At 49.3% G+C, this 20,168-nt stretch overlaps 1 protein-coding gene across 1 annotated transcript; it reads left to right on the top strand.

Moving 5' to 3' along the window:
- Positions 1 to 126: 126 nt before the first annotated feature.
- On the top strand, positions 127 to 19,156 carry STK11IP (serine/threonine kinase 11 interacting protein). Its single transcript, XM_051623686.1, has 24 exons — positions 127 to 298; positions 390 to 592; positions 2,701 to 2,775; positions 3,074 to 3,169; positions 4,117 to 4,224; positions 4,427 to 4,498; positions 5,441 to 5,570; positions 5,747 to 5,850; positions 6,500 to 6,589; positions 7,645 to 7,686; positions 8,190 to 8,357; positions 8,661 to 8,742; positions 8,848 to 9,201; positions 9,383 to 9,573; positions 10,526 to 10,636; positions 11,399 to 11,594; positions 13,025 to 13,519; positions 14,492 to 14,607; positions 14,795 to 14,892; positions 15,073 to 15,251; positions 15,492 to 15,576; positions 16,049 to 16,131; positions 17,622 to 17,848; positions 18,151 to 19,156. Exons 1-24 carry the CDS (start codon positions 244 to 246, stop codon positions 18,289 to 18,291), a joined length of 3,501 nt encoding a protein of 1,166 aa, XP_051479646.1. The 5' UTR covers positions 127 to 243; the 3' UTR covers positions 18,292 to 19,156.
- The last annotated feature ends 1,012 nt before the right edge of the window (positions 19,157 to 20,168 follow it).

Genomic DNA, 20,168 nt, shown 5'->3' with positions numbered 1-20,168 from the left:
CCCCGCCGGCGGGAGGGGGACGCTGGGGAGGGCGCCATGGCAACCGGATGTAAGAGGCGGCGCTCTAGCCGCGGCGGCCGCTTCGCTGGGGCGGCGGAAGGGCCCGTCTCTGTGGTAACGCGGAAGTGCGAGGGGCCGGCGGCGGCGCGGGACGGGCTCGGGTCGGGCCGGGCTGAGCCGAACCGGGCCGGGCCGGGCCGCCGTCACCCCGGCTGCCGCCGCCTCGGCCTCCCCTACCTGCAGATGGCGGCGGCGGAGTCGCTGGTGCGCGGCCTGGCGCGGCTGCTGCAGGACGCGGGTGAGCGGCGGGCCCGGCCGGGCTGGAGTGAAGGCTCCGGCGTGGGAGCGGCAGCGCTCACAGCCCGGCTTGGCCTTCCACTTCCCCGCAGGGGACCTCGTCTTGGACGGCTCCAGCACGCTGACGCTGCTCACCCCCACCCTGCAGCACCTGACGGAGGTCTTCGAGCAGCACCTGGGCTCCCGCAACCAGAACCGGGGCTTCGTGGCTCTGCCCTCGCACCCTGCCGAGACCGCCGCCATCCTGCAGGCGCAGTTCCTCTTCGACGTCCTGCAGAAGACACTCTCCTTGAAGGTCCGTGCCTGCCGGGGGTGCTGCAGGCCCGGCAGTGCCAGGCACAGCTCTGCCTGCTGCAGAGTCACCTCCTTGGGTGCCCACTGGCCCCGTCCGACGTGCTCGCTGCTTTGATCCGGCCGGTCTTCACGGGGCTGTTGCACGGAGTCATAGTTCAGCGTGATACTGTGTAGCTGCTTCATCCAGGATCAGCCATGCAACTCAGCAGAAAGTTTTTCCAGAGTTAAAAACAGGGGCAGCAGGGGTTAATTATGTTCTGACCTTCGTAAGCTGTTGACATTGTTGGGAAAAGTATTATTTCCTGAAATGCTTGAGCAATTCAGGTGGTATCTGGCAGCTGAGCACAGCTGAGTGCTCCCTGAGTGATGGCTGATCTACACGAGGCAGCAGAGCCCAGGGTATTTCAGCAGAACAGTCAGACGTTGTAGGCACCCACTGCTCTGAGTTTTACTTGGCTCCTCTCTGGGCAGTGGTTCTGGTTGATATGTTTCAAAGCATGGGTGGTTGGTAGAAACATGTCCTTGTTAATTTCAAGAAGGCTATAGTAAAGATAATAGTATGGAGTTAGGAATTCTTCTGAGGGACTTTTGGAAGGTGGAACATTTTACAAGGCTACACATGATTATACTTTGTGGCAGTGTTGGGTGGTAGCAGTGCTGAAATGGTTCTGAAATGGGTCTGAAAAGGAAAGGGGGATTAGTGGCTGTTCTCAGGTTCCACAGTGGTGCTCAGGAGGTGGTGTGGACAAGCACTATGGCCTGTAATGTTTTCCATATGAGACAGGTTGGAGAGATTACCTGAGTGTTGCTGGGAGGGTTTCATAGCAGTGTGCTGAGGATGGGGATTGGAGTGGGGCCCAGAGCCTGTGGAGAAACACGGATCCCCTGGCAGGAGGTGGTGGGGAGGGAGGCTGCAGTCCAGAGGGTGTTGTGGTGGGTGCTTGTGTTAACCAAAAAATGGGCTCTTTCTGTTACAAGCCTGTGAAGAAGGGAAAGCTGCCCATTGTGGTGCAGTAGCTGATTTGCTTGGAGGGATTAACAATTTATATCGGCCTGATCAGATTCTTAAGACAGTGGAGGAGGAGGACATGGTCAGGACACAAAGCAAGGGTGGCATCTAAAATAGACTTTGCTAAATAATAGAATCATCAAGGTTGGAAAAGACCTTCGAGATCATCAAGTCCAACCATGTGCCCTACAACCCCTAACTACTAAAACTGATCATCAGAGCTTCCCAGTGCCAGCTTCCCCTACAAATGGTCCTGCTCAACATCCTGCATTAGTGCTGGCAAGCAGTGGGCAGTGATTCATCTCTGCCAGGGCTCTAACTGTGGAAGGGGTTGTGCTGACGAGGCCTTGGGATGTCAGCTCTGCACCTGATGAGTCACTTCTGTGTGAAGGTGGATGTAGCTGGCAGAGATGGTCTCTACAGTTGTACTCTGGTGTCTGCAGTGGAAGCGTTAACTATTTCATTACTCACTTTGTCTGAAATATGGTTTATGCACTGTCCATATAAAGCACAAGAAGCTGGATTTAAGAAGCTGCTGGAACACAGCCTAACTACCCTTGTGGTGAAAGAGCCTGTAGCTGCACTGTAGAATCCAAAGGTACCTCAGTCTCATGCTTGAAGCATCTTGGATACCAACTCTGTGTTTCATTGCAACTGCTTGTGATTTGCCTTATTTGGCATGTTCTAGTGAAATGCACACCCACGCCTCCCTCTGGAGTGCTAGTTCAGCTTCAGCTGCTCCATAAACACAGCTCCAGCAGTTAAATTTGTCTTTATTTAGTAAATTTGTTAGCAGTGGCTGATGAATCCAGCTGTCAGGCCTCCCTGTGGTTCTAAAAGTGGTGAAGCCACATAGGCAGGGGAGCAGAAAAGGGGCTGTATGGTCTGTGCTATCTGACATGATTTTCTCTTTGGCCTCTGTTGAACTATGGAACCAGGAGACTGTGCCAATACCCCAAGCACTGGGGGAGAGCTTGTTAGCAAACACCTGAACTGGATGAGGGGGGCTGTTCAAGGTGCTGAAGACAGTGTGTTTGGAGAATAGTAGTTGTTCAGCACAAATCGAGCTTGACATGAGACTTCTTTTCTGATTTCTCCAGCTCCTTCATGTTCCAAACTCTGCTTTGCAATCTGCTGTGAAGATCTTCCCTTTCAAGTCCCTCCGGCATCTGGAAGTAAGTACAGGAGGCAGAATTGGCTTTGAGTCTTGCTGTTTGACTTTTTCTTTGTGGTTGCAGAATGCCTCCACTAAAAACTGGGTAGGCTTTTGTGGCTTCCCTAGAAGGCTATGTCTAAACTCCTGCAGCACTTGCTTATGTGAATCTTGGATATGAGTAAAGGCTGGGATGTTAGGGAGGGAGGCTCCAGCAGGGGAATGGGAGATCCCTTGCACAGATGGGCCTGGGATGGCAGCTGCTCTTACACTGTAATATTTTGATGTATGTTGTTTTTACTTTCTCATCACTGCTACAGCTGAGGTCTGTCCCTCCACACTGCCTCCGAGGACTGCGATTTGTCTATTCTCAACTGGAATCTCTTACCTGTTGCAAATGTATCAGCACACTGGAGGTGAGTGCCTCTCCACAGCTAGTGGGGAAAATTGCAGGGGAAAAGCTGTCTTGATCCTACAGCCCTTCATACAGGGAAGATGCAGGAGACAGTGCTAACCATCTTATCAATCCATGTTGTATGTGGCTTTTTCTCCCTTCCGTGTCCTGGGGTCATACTTTTGACTCAAACAGTGTTGAAGTATTCTCTGGTTGGTTACACGTATGCTCTGTAGTCTCCTTTTTAGCTGCTTGAGAATTTCTGGCTCTGCCCAGTAAGTTATCAGCTAGGTTTGACCATTCTGTGTGTCTGGCTGTTTCCATGATCGAGCCTGCAGCTGGCAGAGGTTTCTTTCATTGCACTTCATCAGCCTTAAATTGGAACTGATTGTCAGGGGGAATGCTGTGCCCCTGGGTCTCACCCTCACTGATGCCCAGCAGGTTTCTCAGACATGAAGGGAAGTTCCAACTGCAGAGAACTGAGTAGCATGGGCTGTGCTTGCTGTGGGGCTGCAGGATTCTATCTGTGGCACAGAAGCAGCTGCCTGCTGGGAACAGGAGCTGCTGGTAGGAAGTGCTTTCAGTAGTTCTTTTGTCTACTAGAGTATAAGCTGTTTGGCCAGGATGTGTGTATCTTCTGTTTTGATGAAGGTCTGAAAAAGGTTTTGTTAGCATGAATCTTGGTGCTTAGTGTTCAGAGCCTACCAACTGAAATGTTAGTTTAAGTATTGCCATTTGAGTGTGGGAAGCAAAAGTATTTCCCCTTCTTTCTAAATATCAAGCTGTGGAATTCTCACCACCTCCAAATACTTCAATTAGTGACATAAAAGTCATTGCCACTCTAGGCAAGGCAGGGTCTGTAAAGCACAATATGCCAGCCTAGTTCTAGACTAGCTGTTCTCCTGTGTTCATCTGCAGTTACTGTAGCAACTAGCACTCACCAAAGAATGGCTCCTCACTTCCTCCTAGGAAATCATTTCAGCATGTGGTGGAGACCTGAGCTGTGCTCTCCCGTGGCTGGAGTTGCAGACTATGAACTTCAGCTATAACTCGATCAGTGCCTTGGATGATTCACTGGTGAGTGGGGCATCCTTCCTGCGTGACTGAGGGGAAGAGAGGAGATGATCACAGCCAGAGGCACTCCTCTACTGATACTACTAGGTCTGGGTGGGAGGGAGTGGGCCGTGTTAATTTTGCTGGCCTCTCCCGGCAGGACAGGGTTTCTGTGCTGCAGTCCAGACATTTGGAGGGTCTGATCTTGTTTCTTTTTGTCCTTCAGCAATTACTGAATGCTCTGAGAGTCTTAGATCTGAGTCACAACAAGATCCAGGATTGTGAGCACTATTTAACGGTGAGTATCCTGGGCTGAGCACCAGAGTTTCCTTGCGTGAAGAGGACACTGCTACAGTGCTGTAATCATTGGCCATGTGCCTGCTAGGTGAAGTATAACAAAAGACACTGAGATGTGGCCCAGCAGGCGTGTGATTTAGAGCCTAGTGCTTGCTGCCCTGAAACTGTTGTCCTGTGTGTGCAGCCCCTGTGCCACTGGGGCAGAGAAGACAGTGTTGCTCATCTGTGCTAAGACAGGAAAGTTAGCTGTATGTATCCCCTGGCACCCCTGTGTGGCCGAGTGACATATACCACTGCACGTACAGTCACACATGCAGTGTGCACTCCATTGTGGTGAAGACTTTGCTGTCATCTGTGCAGCAGGTGGGAATTACGTAGCCAGGCATGAGGCTGCAGAGACTTGCTTGGTTGGTTTGTTCAGACTGCCAGTAGCGTTGCTTTCTTGCTCTCAGAAATCTCCCATCAGTTACTTTAGAAAGGTGGTGCTGCATCACAGTGGCATGTGCATCTCTGGGGGATGGCAATTAAATCCATACTTTGCTGAGCTAGATCTGCTTCTTTGAAGAGAAGATTTTCATGGAGTTGGTGGTGCTCACAGTATATCATTCACCATCATCCTTGCAAAAGTAAGAAAGGGCTTCTTTTGGTCGTTCAGTCCTTTTGCTGAGGCAGGGGGTCCAGGCCCTTCCTGTGCTCCACTGGAGATGATGAGGAAGGAGAAAGCTGCTCCTAGCAAATGTTGTAAACCAGTTAGATCATGCTGAGCAACCCTAGACAAACCACTCCAAATGTGAACATCCAAGTCTTGCTACAGAAATAGTTTAAAGAAACTTAATTGCTGGTTGACCTTGGTGAGATCGAAAAAAATGGTAGGGGCTAGTGCCCTGTCTTGAGTTCAGGCTCAGGTTGCAATTGATCCACTGCTGCTCTTCTCTCTGAACAGACCCTTACAGAACTAGAATACCTCAATCTGGCTTATAACTTCCTGTCCAAGGTGCCTAACCTGGGCATCTTCAGCCGTTCCAAGCTGGTGACTCTGATCCTGCGCAACAATGAGCTTGACAGCATTAATGGTGAGCCCACAAGGGAGGAGCTTTTCTGAATTTTCTCTCTCCCTCGAAGAGGAACAGAACTTGAGATCTAGGGCACATCTGTTTTTACTAGGGCTCAGTTTGGGGGGAGAGGGATGGGTGGGATGTTCTTAAGTTAAATCTTCTAGTGTGCTGATGGCGTCTTTCTTTGTTTGCAGGGGTTGAACAGCTAGTGAATCTGCAGCACCTGGATGTGGCCTATAACCTGCTGCTAGAACATGCCCAGTTGGCACCATTGTCTGCTCTTCACTGTGTAAAAAAAGTAAGCACAAAGCCTGATGTGTTGGTAAATCATTGATGTCATGGTCAGGAGATGCAAGGTGGAGAACACTTTGTAAGAAGAGAGTTTTCAAAGAACAATTCAACTCCTGAGCATTTCAAATATAATGTGGGAAGCTGATGGAGGAGCCTTGGAGAGACACCTGTATTGGACCCTTCATTTTTGGTGACCCCTGCTCAAGCTAACCTTTTTCCAGAATTCATCCCCTTGCTTCCCTCCCAATTCCTTGCTTTCCCTTTCTGATTTTAAAGCTGTCAGGGTCAGTAAATATCCTCCTCTAATCCTGTTGTGGATTTGTGTCTTCAGAAAAGTCTGAAGGAGGCTAACTGCCGTCACTATAGTGCTTGTGAAGGAAGGAAGCCTGCAAAGGACTGTTCTCTCAACATTTCTCAGAGTTAGTACTGGAAAAGTTTCTAATGAATTAGGGGCCAGATTAGGAAGTATTTGAATTTCCTTCTCTATTTGCTGAACAAATTTCAGGAAGCATTGTCAAAGCTTAGTCCTCTCCTGGCTTGATTGCCGTTCTACGGCAAGGACATTTCCTGAGGCAGCGAGAGAGAGCCTGCAGACAGATTCATTTAGAGTATAGAATATTACTTCTAATAACAATTTCTGTATTTCCCCCACTCAGCTGCATTTAGAGGGAAACCCATTATGGTTCCATCAGAACCACCGATCAGCCACCCTTGCTCATCTGTCTCCCAGGGCAGCCTCCTCCAATGTGAGTATCAGCCACGTGTTTTCTGCCCCGTCATTGAAGGCTTAGGGTGTTTGGACACTAAGGGCCAAATGAGGGGAAAGAATTTCATAAACCTGAAAATTTATTCATGAGGTGTAACAATAATGATTGTTTTGTAGTTTGTTTCTTTTTTTTTGCTTGTTTGTTTTTTCAGGTAGAGTAGTTTAGCCTTAAATTTTTATGTGGTATACTCACCAGAGCAGACAGAGTTCAATACTGATCTCAGGTTTGCAAGACCTCAGGTCTTAATACGTATTCACTGTCTCCTTCATCAGTTTTTCTCACTGATGTTCCCAAAACTTTACTCTTTTCCTGCTGGATAGTGACTATCTAGCTGGACTTTGCAAAGAAGGAACTCATGGTTGTGGACCGCCTTGCCTACATATTCCTTTGGCAGCTGTGGCCACCTCTTTCTTTCTCCCTATCAACCTGCTCTCAGCTAGGTATAATTGTTTCCCTTGCACTCTGGTGCTTAGGTCTCTCCTTGGTAATCTGATTTTAAATAAAGAAGCCAGCAAAAACAGTGTTCTGGCAATTTAGCAAAGTAAACATGTTTGCTAGGGTCAGAGGTGTTCCAGAACTGATCTGCCCTTCGTATTAGTGGCAAGTGTCTGGATTCATTGGCTTCAAACTGCATCTTGGAACAAGCTTTCACTGACCTTAAGTTACTGGAAGCTGCGTAGGTGCAGGCTAGAAGTAGGGTACAGGCTTTGAGGTGAAAGTGAGTACCTCCCAAAGCAATGTGTGAGTTGTTGCAGAATATTCTATTGTATCTCTTCCGTGAACTGTCTTGGATAAGTTTCTGGAAGTTGTGAAGTCCATAAACAGGAAGCCACAACAGTCCCTTCTGGCCTTACAGGTCAGGTAGCTACAACTGAAGGAGTGATGGATAGGCAGGAACAGGGTTGTTTGCAGTTTTGTGGCAGGGAACCAAACCCTAGGGTGGCCTGAAGGGGAGGGATTAGGAATCAGCAGATGTTGTCCTGAGTATGTGCCAGCCAAATGGAATCTGACTGCAAATGGTTCTCTAATTACAGTTCTTCTTAGATGGGGAGCCACTCTCTTCCTCAGACCTAATGGTAAGTACAGTTGCTGTAAACTGATCTTACTGGCTTTGGGAGTGGGAACTCTGACAGGTTTTTGCATTGTTAGATGTCCGATTAAATCTCTACGGGCTACCTTGACTCTTTGACACAGTTCCTTTTGGCTCAGTCCACGCTGATTCCTAGTAATTGTTGGTACTGGCCCATGTAACTTATTCTGTCCTAAGTACCCCTGCAGAACTTGGAGCCTTGCCTGTTTCCTTCTCAGGTACTGTCTGGTACTTGACACTTAAATTACATGTCAGCAAAACAGTTTCCAGTTTCCCATCTGCTGTTTTTAACAAAGGCAGAGATTGAGTTAAATCAGAGTGGTTGTGATTAACAATCCGGTCAACCAGGCTGGATCTGTTGTCACCTCCTCAACTGAGATGGTGAAAGTTTGGGGTGAGGGACAGGGAAGTTGTCAGGCTGAGTTGTGGCTTGGTTACCTTGTCTTCCCTTTGTGCTCAGCGGGGGGTTTTCTCTTCTTTTGGTTTTAGCACCTGCCAAGACTTGTGCAAAGTGTGTCACAGTCCATCCACACTTCTACCTCAGAGAAAACTGCACTGGACCGCAGTGCTCTGGAGAGCTCCTGTGCTGCAGACTTCAGCGACAGTCCGTCCCCAGCAGAGAAAGTGGCTGTCAGGCTCCCTCGGAAGAAAAGCAAGGTCTGGGACTGAAATAGCTTTTTAACCATGTAGCTGGCATGTTGAGTGAAGGGGCTGCCTCGACGTGAAAGCCTCGTGTGGTGGGTTGTGGTCTTGGACTGACTGTGGTAGGTGAGGCTTTACGCTGCTGTGTATTCAGAAGGAGCTGGGCTTATCATCACTCTTGATATACCATGACAAATGTTTCATGGTGTGCTACTGCATTGTAGCAGCTATGAACCCTTCAGCTTAGCAGAGCCCCATATCAGATGTGGTTTTGGTGTTTTTGGTGCCTCCCAACTATTCTTATCCCGCTTGTTCCAGGGAAAAGTCAAAGTGCGCAGAGCGAGCATTTCAGAGCCCAGTGACACTGAACATGAGACCCCAGCTTTACCTCTCTCTGCTGGTAAGTCTTGTCTTCTTCAGTAACACAGCAGCTGAACTGTCCACAGTCAGAGGAGTGTGCTGGCATGGTGACTATTTTCATGCTTCACAAGTTTTCTCTCTGCAGGCCTTGTCCTACAGCATCAGAAGGAGATGAAGCGCTTGAACAGCTTCAGAGATCGCTTTGGTGTTGACTGGTTGCAGTACAAGAGACATCTGGAGGAGCATGACCAAGTACCTGTCATCTGCCGTAGCCGTTCTGCAGATGAGATCACAGGCAGACCTGCTGCAATGGACTTGAAGAGTGAGAGCTCTGACCCAGAGCAAGGAAATCCCCAGGTATCCCAGGAAGAGTCCCCTCCTCCTTTGGGTGATACTGAGAAGGAGGAAGAGCCTGAAGTACAGCTGGATGAGCCTGTTGAAGGAGAAGAGGAGGCAGATGAGCTAATGCTGGGGGAGGAAGAAGAGGAGAAGCCAGAAGGTAAACAGGTCCTTTAACTGCTATGTTTGAGGGCTTGGGTAATGAAAAAATAGATGGATCAAATGTGATATCCCTGAAGCTTTATCATGCTGCCCAGTATTGTGGGAATCCTGAGGACTTGGGCCAAGTAGGCCTGAAGGCCTGCTGTGTGTACTTATCTATACTGTGTCTTGTTTGGCAGTGGACCTTTGCCAGCCAGTGCTGGTGAGCCAAATAGAAGGTGAAGGGGACCCCGAGCCAGATTGGATCTTCCTGCGAGTCACAGCTAAGCATGTGATTGAGGTGGAACTGAAGGCTGCCAGAGTACTCCACAAGCTGGAGCTGAAATGCCTGCAGAAGGTGGAGACCTCCGACATGAACTGGAAGAGGATGGTGAGCTATGTCTCTGTGTGAGCTTTTGGCATCTTACTCCCTGTGTGTGTGCCAGTGTGCTGGATTGGGGCTTCTGTCAGAGTACCCTGCAGGTCTTTGCTCCTGAAAAGCCTAATTGATTGAGCATCTCTTCCACCCAATGCATGTGTGTCTAACAGCATCTGTACTGCTTAGAGTGCCTGGGATAATGCAGTAGAAGCCAGCACCAATTCTGTTCCAAGGCTGGAGTAGAAAAGTCAATGTCTGGACTTGTTGCAGTGCACAGGAATGAGAGACTTCTCAAAAGGAGCCTGAATTAAGTGGAGAGCTCTGTCCCATCCATTTCTCACCAGGATATTGCCCTGGCCTTGGAGGACCGTTTGTGGACTGCACTTTTTCTTAGACAGTGCAGCACTGAGCCTAGTGTAACGTTTAGAGAGCTACTGGTAGCTTAGTGGATGGTTTTCCATCCACTCTAGGTGTGTGCTTTAGCACTACCAGTCCTATTTTGCTTTTGTGCTTTTTAAAAAAGGAGTTTGGAAATCTCGTTTTCCTCGTGGTAAGATTTTAACATTCAGTGTGTGCACGGGCACATTCACAGGCCTCTCTAATGTTTTCCCTAAAAGCTCCAACTAATTTTTTCTTTCTGCCCTTGTACCTCTTAAATGTTTGTGGCTTGTTATTCTTCTGAATATTAATATTCAAAATATTTTTGTGAAAAGGTTTTTCATTTGAAATGCTTTGTTCTGGGCCCTGAAACTTGCTGTTGTCTTCAGCACTTGAGCTGATTTTTGCTTACTTGTTTATCCCCATTTTACTGTGCTCCCAAATGCTATTGGCTATGGAGGGCTACTCAGGGCTTACTCAATTAAGTACTTGTATGGCCTTGTTTCAACCATTAGCAAATAAATGTGGTCTGTGTACTGGATGCTGCACCCTCCTTCTAGAGCTGGTGTTTCCTGACTTCCTGCAGGACCTGGAGCGAGTTTTCCCTGTCCTCACGTTGCACTTCAGCTACATTCGCAAGGACCGGCAGAAGCGCAAATATGTGGTGCTGGACGACTGCCCGGAGCAGTGCCTACAGGTAGGGGAGAGGGAAGCCTGCAGAGAGGGGCAGTGTTACTGGAAGATGCTGGTCCCCCTTTTTTAAGAGCACATGTGCATCTGCTGCCCTGTGGTATCCCATGCCTGGCTTGTAAACCCAGGATTTCTCTAGCTGCACAAATGACCTGGGGAGGGCCGTGTGAGCATGGCCGTGGGCAGTGGAGCTCCTGGAGCAATAACGGGTGCTTTCAAGGAGAAAGCCTTGCAGTTTTCTCCCTCTTGAGGAGAAAAGTTAGTAGTCAAGTTAGTGATCCTTACTTGTGTGTGGACAGCATAATGTTTCCTGGGTGCTGAGTGATGTGCTAAGCCTGTACTTGGCCCTCAGGAAAGTGAGAGTGTCGGTGCTATGGCAGCTCTGCTCTGCACAGCTGCTGTAGGGACTCCGGTCTCAAAGTATTTTTCTCAGGATACTGTTTTTTAAATACATTTAAACAAGTAGATACAGAGAAAGCACAAATAGATAGCAGCTTTGAGATGGCAGTTCCAGGGAGAAACCTATCAATATGTAGATAAAAGGCATGGACCTGCAGAAAACAGATTCTCCTGGTCTTCTGCAGTGAAGCTCCATGCCCTTGGCAAGTCTTGCACAGACTGGCTGTTGTGCTCTGCTAGCTGGGAAATGGCCCTGCACCCCTTGCACTCTGAAATGCTGTAATGAGGCATGTGAGGATACTTGCTGATATCAGAGGCCTGCTTTCATAGCTGCCTGCTGTCACTGTTTTCCCTGTGCTGCTACTTCTAGTGTGTCCTTGAAGTGTTGTCTCCAGCTGTTGAGGAGAACCGGCAAAATCAGGACCAGGAGAAGGGATCCACGAAGCTCCAGTGCCTGAAATGCAAGCAGGAGTTTTCACAGCCCCTGGTTCCCTGGCATCAAGGTTCCTATCCTTCAGAGGTTGGAGATGCCAAAATCCTGCAGACCCTAGTTACCTCAGATCAAGGTAAGATGTAGTGCCCAGTGAAAGAATGCTTGCTAATGCCCAGGCAGCCTGCCAGAAGGGCAGCTGTGTTGCAGAGCATGGAATGTGTAGGAGAGGGTGATGCCTTGGTTGTACTGCAATTAAAAACTGATGTGGGATGCACTCTCACTTGGCCTCCTTGTACTGGGAAGTGCCTGCCTTGTTCACTAGGAGGAAAAAGCCACTGTTTTAAGGCTAAGCAAACAGCACCCTGGTTGTGGTTGGCCTGGTGTCTGAGAGAACATAGGGGTGCTGAAAACTGCAAATGGTCCAAAGAAATCTGAAGTCTGGGAGGGACCTTAACAGTCATGTAGTCTCTCATCCTGTTGAAGCCATGGTCATTTCTGCCACATTTGTTCTTTTGCTAACAGAGGCTTCTGGGGAATCTTCTTCAGTATTTCAGGTAAAACTTTGGCTCTTACACATCAGAAAAACAACCAGAACTCTAACCTAAATCTTCCTGGCTGTGATTTTTAAGCCCACTCTTGCTTACCATATGGGGAATGATTTATTCCTTACTTTGTACTTGAGGGCCATTGTTCTCCCCCCATGACTGTCTTCTGTCCTCTAGACTAAATAAGCTCAACTCCCTAGATAATTTGCTTGTCAGTCATGTCTCACACAATGCAGTTATTCTTGCTGGTCTCCTTTGTACTCTTTCCCATTTGTCCACATTTTCCTTTGCGTGTCTGAAGCTAGATGTGGATTTTGGCTGAGACATGGCTAGTGCTGAACAGGCACCTTCCAATTGCTGATTATTTTTTTCAAAGCTTAGAGGGGAGTGCCCAACGTTCGCTCAGAAAATGCTGCTCATTTGGTGAAGTATACTGCAACTGAAGTACTTCAGTGAGGGCAGGAGTGCTACCCTGGCTGCAGCAGTCTCCTCCAACCCTTTCTGCCCCCCAGCAGGGTAGTGGAAGTCCCAAGATCCAGCTGGGAGTCTGCTGTGGTGTGGGTGAAGGGAGCTTCAGGAATTGGGGTCAGGAGGGAAGAGGACAGCTGGAGAAAGGGGGTAACCTAAGCTGGGGATGGAGGTGGCTAAGGAAGGTCATGAGCTTGGGCCTCAAAAGCTATGTGAGCCCTTGTGGACACAAAGTGGAGGAAAGTCATGAGCCCAAGCTCTGATGTGGTTTCAGCTGCAACTACAGCACACACTGGTCACCCTAAATTTGAGCAGAGCTATTTCAGGTGGATGTTGGCACTGATCCACAATTTCTGTTTGATTTCTGAGGCAAGGAGATGTAGGATATGATTCTGAACAGAGTTGCTCAACAAGCTGCTCAAGTCAGACTATAACTATTGTCTGCTTTGAAAGGAATGGGTTGTGGTTTGCAGAAGGGAAAAAGGAAAATAAAATCTTGTTGGGGAGAGCTGTTCTGGTTTTTCTTTATCCCTGATTAAATCTTCCACAGATGCTGCAGCAGCTAGTGAATCCATAGTCTGTCCCAATTGTTCCAGTGACCATGTGGTCATCCTGCCTTCAGAGGTGTGCTCCAGCACACCTTTGCCACCTGGCCACGATAGCACAAGTGAAGACCTGTCAGACTCTGTCCTGGAGGGAGGCAGCCAACAGGAGGGCCCAGAGGAACCACCTCCCCTGGCCAGTGAAAGTGGGAAGTTCTACATCGGCGGGGAGGACAGCTCCGAGATGGACACCAGCAACAGCACCAGGACCCCGGAGCTGAGTGGCGACCACAATGGCACGCTCTATTTCAGCGCCCGCAGTCCAGATGAGGGCTGTGGGAAGAAGGAGCTGAGCCTGAAGAGCCAGTACTTCTCCTTCAGCCACACAGACACCAATGGGGGCAGCCTGATGGGGAGCTACCGTTGCAGCATTTTGCATGGGCCCACTCCTTCCCAGCTCTCTTTGAACTCCGACTCTGAGGAAACATGGAATCTCAGTCCCCGTGAGTATGTAGGGAGCTGTGTGGGGTTTAGGGGTGCGCACAGCTTGGTGTTGGGCTTTATCACTGGTGCTTGCAGGCTGTGCTGCCCCCTGTTTAATGGGGAAGGGGGATCATCAAGCGTGAGCAGCACTAACCATGGTTCTTGTGTGCTGTTTTCTTTCCCCTCTCTGTTCAATCCTCATGCCTGAAGGTAGTGAAAACTGAGTCAGCTCCTAATCCCTCGTATTGCTCAGACTCTGAGTAATAAGGTTTTGTTCTGGGAGCTGCACTGCTCAGTTACAGACATGCTGGGTTCCTGTGGCACCAGTGAGCTGCCAGCTGGAGCATTACCTGTGGAGAACAATATGCATATTTTCTCTGTATTTATTCTCTAGTTTAAGTGCAGTGTGAGGCTGGTGTGTTTGTAGCAGGCTCTGGTTAGTGGATCTGCAGTTACTTGTGCTTTCCTCAACAGTCTCTGTGAGCTTAAAATGACAAGGTCTGTCCAAAAGGAGGGACTGTGTGCTGGCTGTGTGAGGGCTGTCGTGCAAGATGGCAGTTAGTAGGAGGTCCACTAATGCTTTCTGTGAAGCGCCTTGCATTTCTGATGTAGCAGACTGCCTTTGCTCGGGCATCAGCTTGTGATTTACAGAATAACAAGTTGGAAAGGAGCCGTGGAGGTTATCTGGTCCAGCCCACCAAGTGACTGTTGCCACTGCAGTCTAGTCCTGATTTGCAAACCTATCAGATCCTTGATCTGTAGAGATCTCCCTGAGCCTTTTAAGACAGATGTGTCTCTGAAGAGGCAAAAAGCAAGTGTTGGAGTGATGTCCCTGCATGTCTCTACATTGAGACCTGTGGATAGGAAAGCCCTAGATTTGGCCCTTTGTCTTGAGGAGAGACTTGATGGAAGCTGGTGTGCAGAAGGGGTGATGCTGCTTGGGCAGCACCTGGTCAGTGGGCAGTGTCAATCCTACCCTTTGCTCTCCTCAGCTGTAAATGGAGTCCTGAACACGAGGGACTTCCGCTCTGTGGATCATCGCCTGAAGCTGTACCTGGATATGGAAGTTTTTGAAGAGGATGCTGAGGAGTTCCAATGCTTTCTCAAGGTGAGCTCCCACAGCACCATTCCTACAGCACCTTGGCTGTCCTTTTCACCCTGCAAGTTCTGCACTGGGGTAGCATTGCAGAGTGTGTGGGGTTGTGAAGGGAGCTGAGGTGTTTGTGTTGGTCCTTTCCATGGGTAGGCTGGCAAGAGGCAGGCCAGTGCTATTACCCACCCTCTCTGTGCTCTAGGTTGTCGTGGTCAAGTTTGGCCGACAAGGAGAGTTCCTCTCAATCCTGGTTGCCTCTGATCTCAAGATTTATGTGCTGGAAGTCACTGGGGCTATCAGGTGAGGAAAGTGGTGGCAAGTGAGACCCTGCAGCAAGGCTGTGAGTGCCAGCCTGTGCTAGTCATACCCTGGAAGTGTGGTGACATGCAAAGGCTCTTCTGGCAAACACCCTACTGCAATCTGATGTGGGAGAGGAGATGGGGCAACCTGCTGCAGCTGAGGGTTCTGCTCTCTGATTAGGGGACAACCTGGAGACTGGCTGAAGAAGAATGACTCTCACTTCCTGTCTGATATTTCCCATCTGGAAGTGGGACTCCGCCACCAGAGCTTGCGAATGGAGTTTGAGAACCCAAAAGCCTCCTACAATCTGCTGATCCGGAACCAAAGCTGCTGTGACCAGTTCCTGCAGACCCTGACATGTAAGAGTGGAGCTCTAGTGGGAACGGGGTGGGAGAGGATTTGGAAGATTTGCTCTTGGAGAGCTGTATTTGGATGTATGTGGGAAATACACTTCTTGCCAGCTCAGAAAAAAGTTGGGGGGGAACTCTTTCGGCACCATCACTTTGTGTGCCTCTCTGTGGACTAGAGAACTCTCCTGAGCTGTTACATTCTGCCCTTGGGTTTGCAACAAAAGTTGTCTGCCTTCTGCCTCTTTTTAGATCTCATGCAAGAGCTGCCTGCTAAGCACAGGAGTAAGGTGAAGGAAATCCCCACTGTGGAAATGAATCCACACCATTGGCTATGGTAAGAACAGCCTCCGAGAAGTTGGGGCTTTGGACAGAACAGGATGTCTGCTTCTACAGCAGTGCCTGGGAAGCATAGTGCTCCCAGCAGAGCATGGGAGGACGCAGTGCTGCAGTGGCAGCCAGGCCTATGTTACAGGTTTAAGGCAACTGGCTAAACTGCCAGCTGCACAGGGGGTAAACAGGCAAAGGGGTGGCGCAGACAGAGGAGCCTGAGTAGAATATAATGGGAGGAGGAAAAGGGGGAGGCAGAGAGGAGCCTCCTCCCTTGCAAAAGAAGCACATTTCCTAGCTGTAAAGGTGGCAGGCAGAGTAACAGAAGATAGAGGAATTTTACAGCACTCAGAAGAGATGCATTCTTCCCTTCCCCAGGAGGACAGTGAACCGCAGCTAGCTCACAACAAAACTAGACTGGAAACAGAGTGCTTCCTTGAGGCTGTCATCTCCCATTCTAACTATTTTATCTCCTCCAGGCCTCTGCTGGACCCCAAGACCACAGATTCTGCAGCTGCAGATGACTCTTGTTTCTTCTACCTGTTGGCCTACCTCGTTCAAGGTACAGGAGATCTCAGTGACCAGATGTCCCTATCTGCTTACATGCTTGTGTCTTTAGTGAACAGTCTATGGGAAAAGAGCTAGGCCACTGGTCCAGCAGTGAGGTGGGGTGGGTGCATGGGTGAGGGCTCTTTTTTTTTTTTTTACTGTGGAGATATATAAGATAGCAGTATGTTTCTTCCTGTCTATCAAGTGAATCTCTCACCCCTTTTCTTCAGGGAAGTCCAGGCTGTAGAGAGCAGCTAGTCTTGCACACCAGGTTTAGTGACAACACAAAATGGTTTCTGAGAAGCTGGAGATTATCTAAGAGCTGGATCTTTGCCCTGAGCTGAGGGATAACTGAGGGGTCATAAATACAGATGGTTTGTGTGAGGAGCTGAAAGGCTTCTCAGTTTGGGAAAACAGAAGCAGGTGTCTGGAACCTGAGATGGTAGGACAAGAGCAGCCTGTTGGAGCCCATCAAGTTCTGTTCCAGGGCTTGCTGTGGGCCAAATGTGCTAAACCTGGGATTTGAATCTTCAGTGAACAACTCCAGTGTTGTCTTAGCTTGGGATGCTGAAAAAAAATCAACCTAGCTGTTAATTAGCTCTGACCATTTTATTACTGCTCTTACATCTGTGTTCACCATTGGCCATTGGAGAGGTATGAGAGAACAAGAATCAGAAGAATCTGTGGGAAGTATGTTTATTAGTCTCCTCAAGCTGAACAAATACCCTGTGAGAGGGAGAACTTAAAGTGTGAGTTTTTTACTCTACAGTTTTCTCATGTTTAGAGTATAGTGCCTAACACTGGATGCAGTTCCAGCTGAGGCCTCAATGCTGAGTAGACAGGACTGATTCCTGATGTTCTTACTATTTCCTAAGAGTGGGATGTGACGAGAAAAGCAATGTGTTGCTGTAGCAGCTTGTGCTCCCCTGTGACCTCCGCCAGTTCTGCTCTTGGTTCCCTATTCCTGTGCATCTGTCTTATTCCCAAGTTCTTGTGCTTTTCATTTGCATCAGCTGAAATCAGCTGGATGGTACTTATGCTCCCTAAAGTTTATCAAAACTGCTTTGCTTCCTGCCATACTTACGACACATCTCAACTTGGTATTAAACTTCATGTGTGTGCTCTCTCTTCCAGTCAGATGAATTCAGGCCAAAAAAGGCAGCCATTTAGCTGGAGCTGAAGACTTTTACCTAAGGAGTCAAAAAGTGTTGTTCAAGAGGTCAGAGGACTCAAGTGTTTTTTCCTGCCTCACATGAGGACATAGGCTGGACAAAGCTTGCTTTGCTGGATGGTGGTTTTCCATATGCGTGCTCCTGCAATGAGCATAGATAGGCTGGTCAAGCCCAGCCACATTTAGCTACCCTTCTTCAGTCAGGAAGCTGGATAAGGCTGTTCACCCAGTTACTGTTGCTGGAAAGGATTTCCCTAGGGGAAAGCAAAGCTGGTTCTGTGGTGACTCAGGCTCCTCAGCAATGCCTGTCCTATTCCCTTGTATCCTTTTAGGGGCATCTGCTTTCCCTGTGACCCTGCTGAGCACCCGAAGCATGCTGTTTCTGCTGGAGGAGAATCACCAGTGGCAGGTGCAGCCCTCCTTGGATGCAGACCATGAGGGAGAAACACCTCCTAGGAGCAACATCCAGTTGAAGGAGAAGCAGCCAATCAGCAGTATTAGCAATGTCATAACCTATCGTCTATGTCCATGTGACATCAAGCTGATGCTTTATGATGAGGTAATGGGGCACACAAGATGCTGGGGGGCTACATTGTGCCCAGAATCCTGTTCCTGTCAAGACCACTCTGGGGCTGTCATCTCCCATCCTAACCCAGGGCCTTGCACCACAGAGGCAGGGGAGCACCGTGTACAGCTGCTGTTCAAAAGTCATGCAGGGACACTTTCATGGCTGGCAGCAGAGATGGAGGAGGGTGCAACTTAGGAACTGGGAGGAGCACTGGGGAGCAGCGGCTCAGGGGTGATCAGTGCCTTTGAGGATAGGCCCTGCTTATCTGCCTCCCTCTCTTTGATCCCTCCCAGATGCTGAAGGTGGAGAGCACTTGGCACATCCGCACAGAGTGCCCTGAGCTTCTGGTAGAGCTGGTGGAGTGGATCCGCGGGCCCTGGGAGGAGCTGTTCTCCATCGAGCTGCGAAGGGCAGTGCACGAGGGACTGGAGTGAGCTCGCTGGCTGCAGGCAGGCAGGACTCCAAGTCAAGCATGCTGCTGTGCTGGTAATGGTGCACAGGTGTCTCCCACTGCCATCAGACCTTGCTGTCCTGTGGCCTCTGCTTTCTACTCTACTCTTTCCCTTGGCCCTTTTTGGTGAGGAAGAGGGGAGCACACAATGGTCCAGACTGCACAGCCACTCACTTGCACGGGCTGGCCATGGAAGGAGGAGGTGGGGGGTGTTCCCTGTAGTACTGCATAAGCTACACAGCATTTTAATTTGGCAGTGCCTGCTAGTCTCCTTCAGGGTTATATGGAGTGTCACTGAAAGAAGAGGGGAGCCAGGCCAGAGCATCTTCAGCAGGACATGCAGTGGTACTGGGCAAACAGCAGGCCAGAGGCAGTTGGGTGCTGTGGTCTTTCTAGCAAGTGTATTTGCTGCCTTTCTGTCTGTCTCTAACAGCAGCCAGTATCTGCTGCTGGGTTGCTGGGTTTTTTTCTCCTGTTTGTTTTTCTTTTTTTTTCCCCTTCCCCTCCCTCCTGTCCATGGCTTCCCTAAAGCTGCCTGCTTCGAATAGGAGCCTGATTGCACAAGGGGATGAGGCATGTTGTACTCATAACCCCACAGAGAGTCCTTACCTGCCTGCCTGGTGGGACATGGCTCAGGCAGCTGCTGTAGTCGTTCACTGTCACTGGGGCAAGAGGAGCTGTGGGGCTTTTAGCACAGAAAAGTGGTGCTCATTGCTTAGGGGTTAGGACCCTGGTGGGCACTGGCAGGTACAAGTGAGGCTTAGGCTTTTCTGAGCAGTCCGAAAGCAAGAGTCTAGTTTAACGTGTTTTACTATTTTCTATTGTAATAAAAGCTTATATTTATTTAATTGTCATGTTTTCCTTGTTTCATCCTCTTGCACTGCTGCAAAGTCTTGCAATACTAGCTTTGCAGCAGCCTCAAGGGCTCCCCAACATCTCACAGGGTTCAAGCCATTCTCCCTGTGCTGTTCAGGGTGGGTGCTGATGGGCTGCTAGACAAATCTCCACCTGCCTAGCTCCCAAGGAACAAGGCCCAAACAGGACTAAACTGACAGCAGGTACTGGCTGTGCTGTTCTCCTGTGACCATTGCCCTCAGGTAAGCATCCTGTGGGCTTCCAGCCCCAGCAAGTTGCTCACTGGCTGTTACAGGCCCTGAGAGGCATGCCTCTCACAGGGGCTGTTGCTGCCATGGCTGTGGAGGTGGGAGTACCTGTCCCCTGTACCAGACTTTACTTTGTCTCAAACTGTCCTGCACAGTCAAAAGCAGCTGAAAAACTGCTGCTGATGCATGGACTGGGGTTGCTGTGTCACAGGGTCTCTGTGCCCTGCCCAGAGAAGAGCAAGGGAAGGTGCCATGTGTTGTGTTTTGAAGCAGCTGAAGCTCCCTGTGGGGATAAGCAGACATGGACCTGTTACATTAAGGTGCTGCCAGGTGGGATCTGATACCCTACACGGGGACCTGTACTGATGTCTGCTTTTCCCAGAGCAATGTCTCTGTCTTGCTATGAAGGTTCAACCCACTGTTTCAGGGCAAGTTTTCCCACAACCGAATCCTTAGTGACGAAATGCCTATTTTATGTCAAGGTGATTTAGATTCCTTTACATGTGTGTATTTGTCATTCAGTGACCTAATGTCTGTTTTCTTTTGACACTGAGAATGGCAGCTCTTTGCAACAGTCTCTACAACATCTAAACTTTTCATATACCCAAAGTCCATGTCTGTGGCTTCGGTTTCTGCCATCTGGAACAGAGCAGTGACGGGGTCTCACAGCATCCTGCTGTTCCAGTCTCACCTGGGCAGATGAGTTGAACTTTCCTTCCCTATTCATACCCAGCTATGCCATCTTCATAGCCTTAGG

Source organism: Apus apus, chromosome 6 (genome assembly GCF_020740795.1).
Source record: "Apus apus isolate bApuApu2 chromosome 6, bApuApu2.pri.cur, whole genome shotgun sequence".
NCBI lineage: Eukaryota > Metazoa > Chordata > Aves > Apodiformes > Apodidae > Apus > Apus apus.
Note: the sequence above shows the minus strand (reverse complement) of the source record. Positions and strands in the feature narration are given on the sequence as shown.

What these genes read in the sequence shown, in the direction of transcription:
- STK11IP (XM_051623686.1), top strand. Translation starts at nt 244, where the DNA reads ATGGCGGCGGCGGAGTCGCTGGTGCGCGGCCTGGCGCGGCTGCTGCAG. An exon ending in GCGGCTGCTGCAGGACGCGG is followed by an intron (nt 299 to 389) that starts GTGAGCGGCGGG and finishes ACTTCCCCGCAG; the next exon opens with GGGACCTCGTCTTGGACGGC. An exon ending in GCCCGGAGCAGTGCCTACAG is followed by an intron (nt 10,637 to 11,398) that starts GTAGGGGAGAGG and finishes TGCTACTTCTAG; the next exon opens with TGTGTCCTTGAAGTGTTGTC.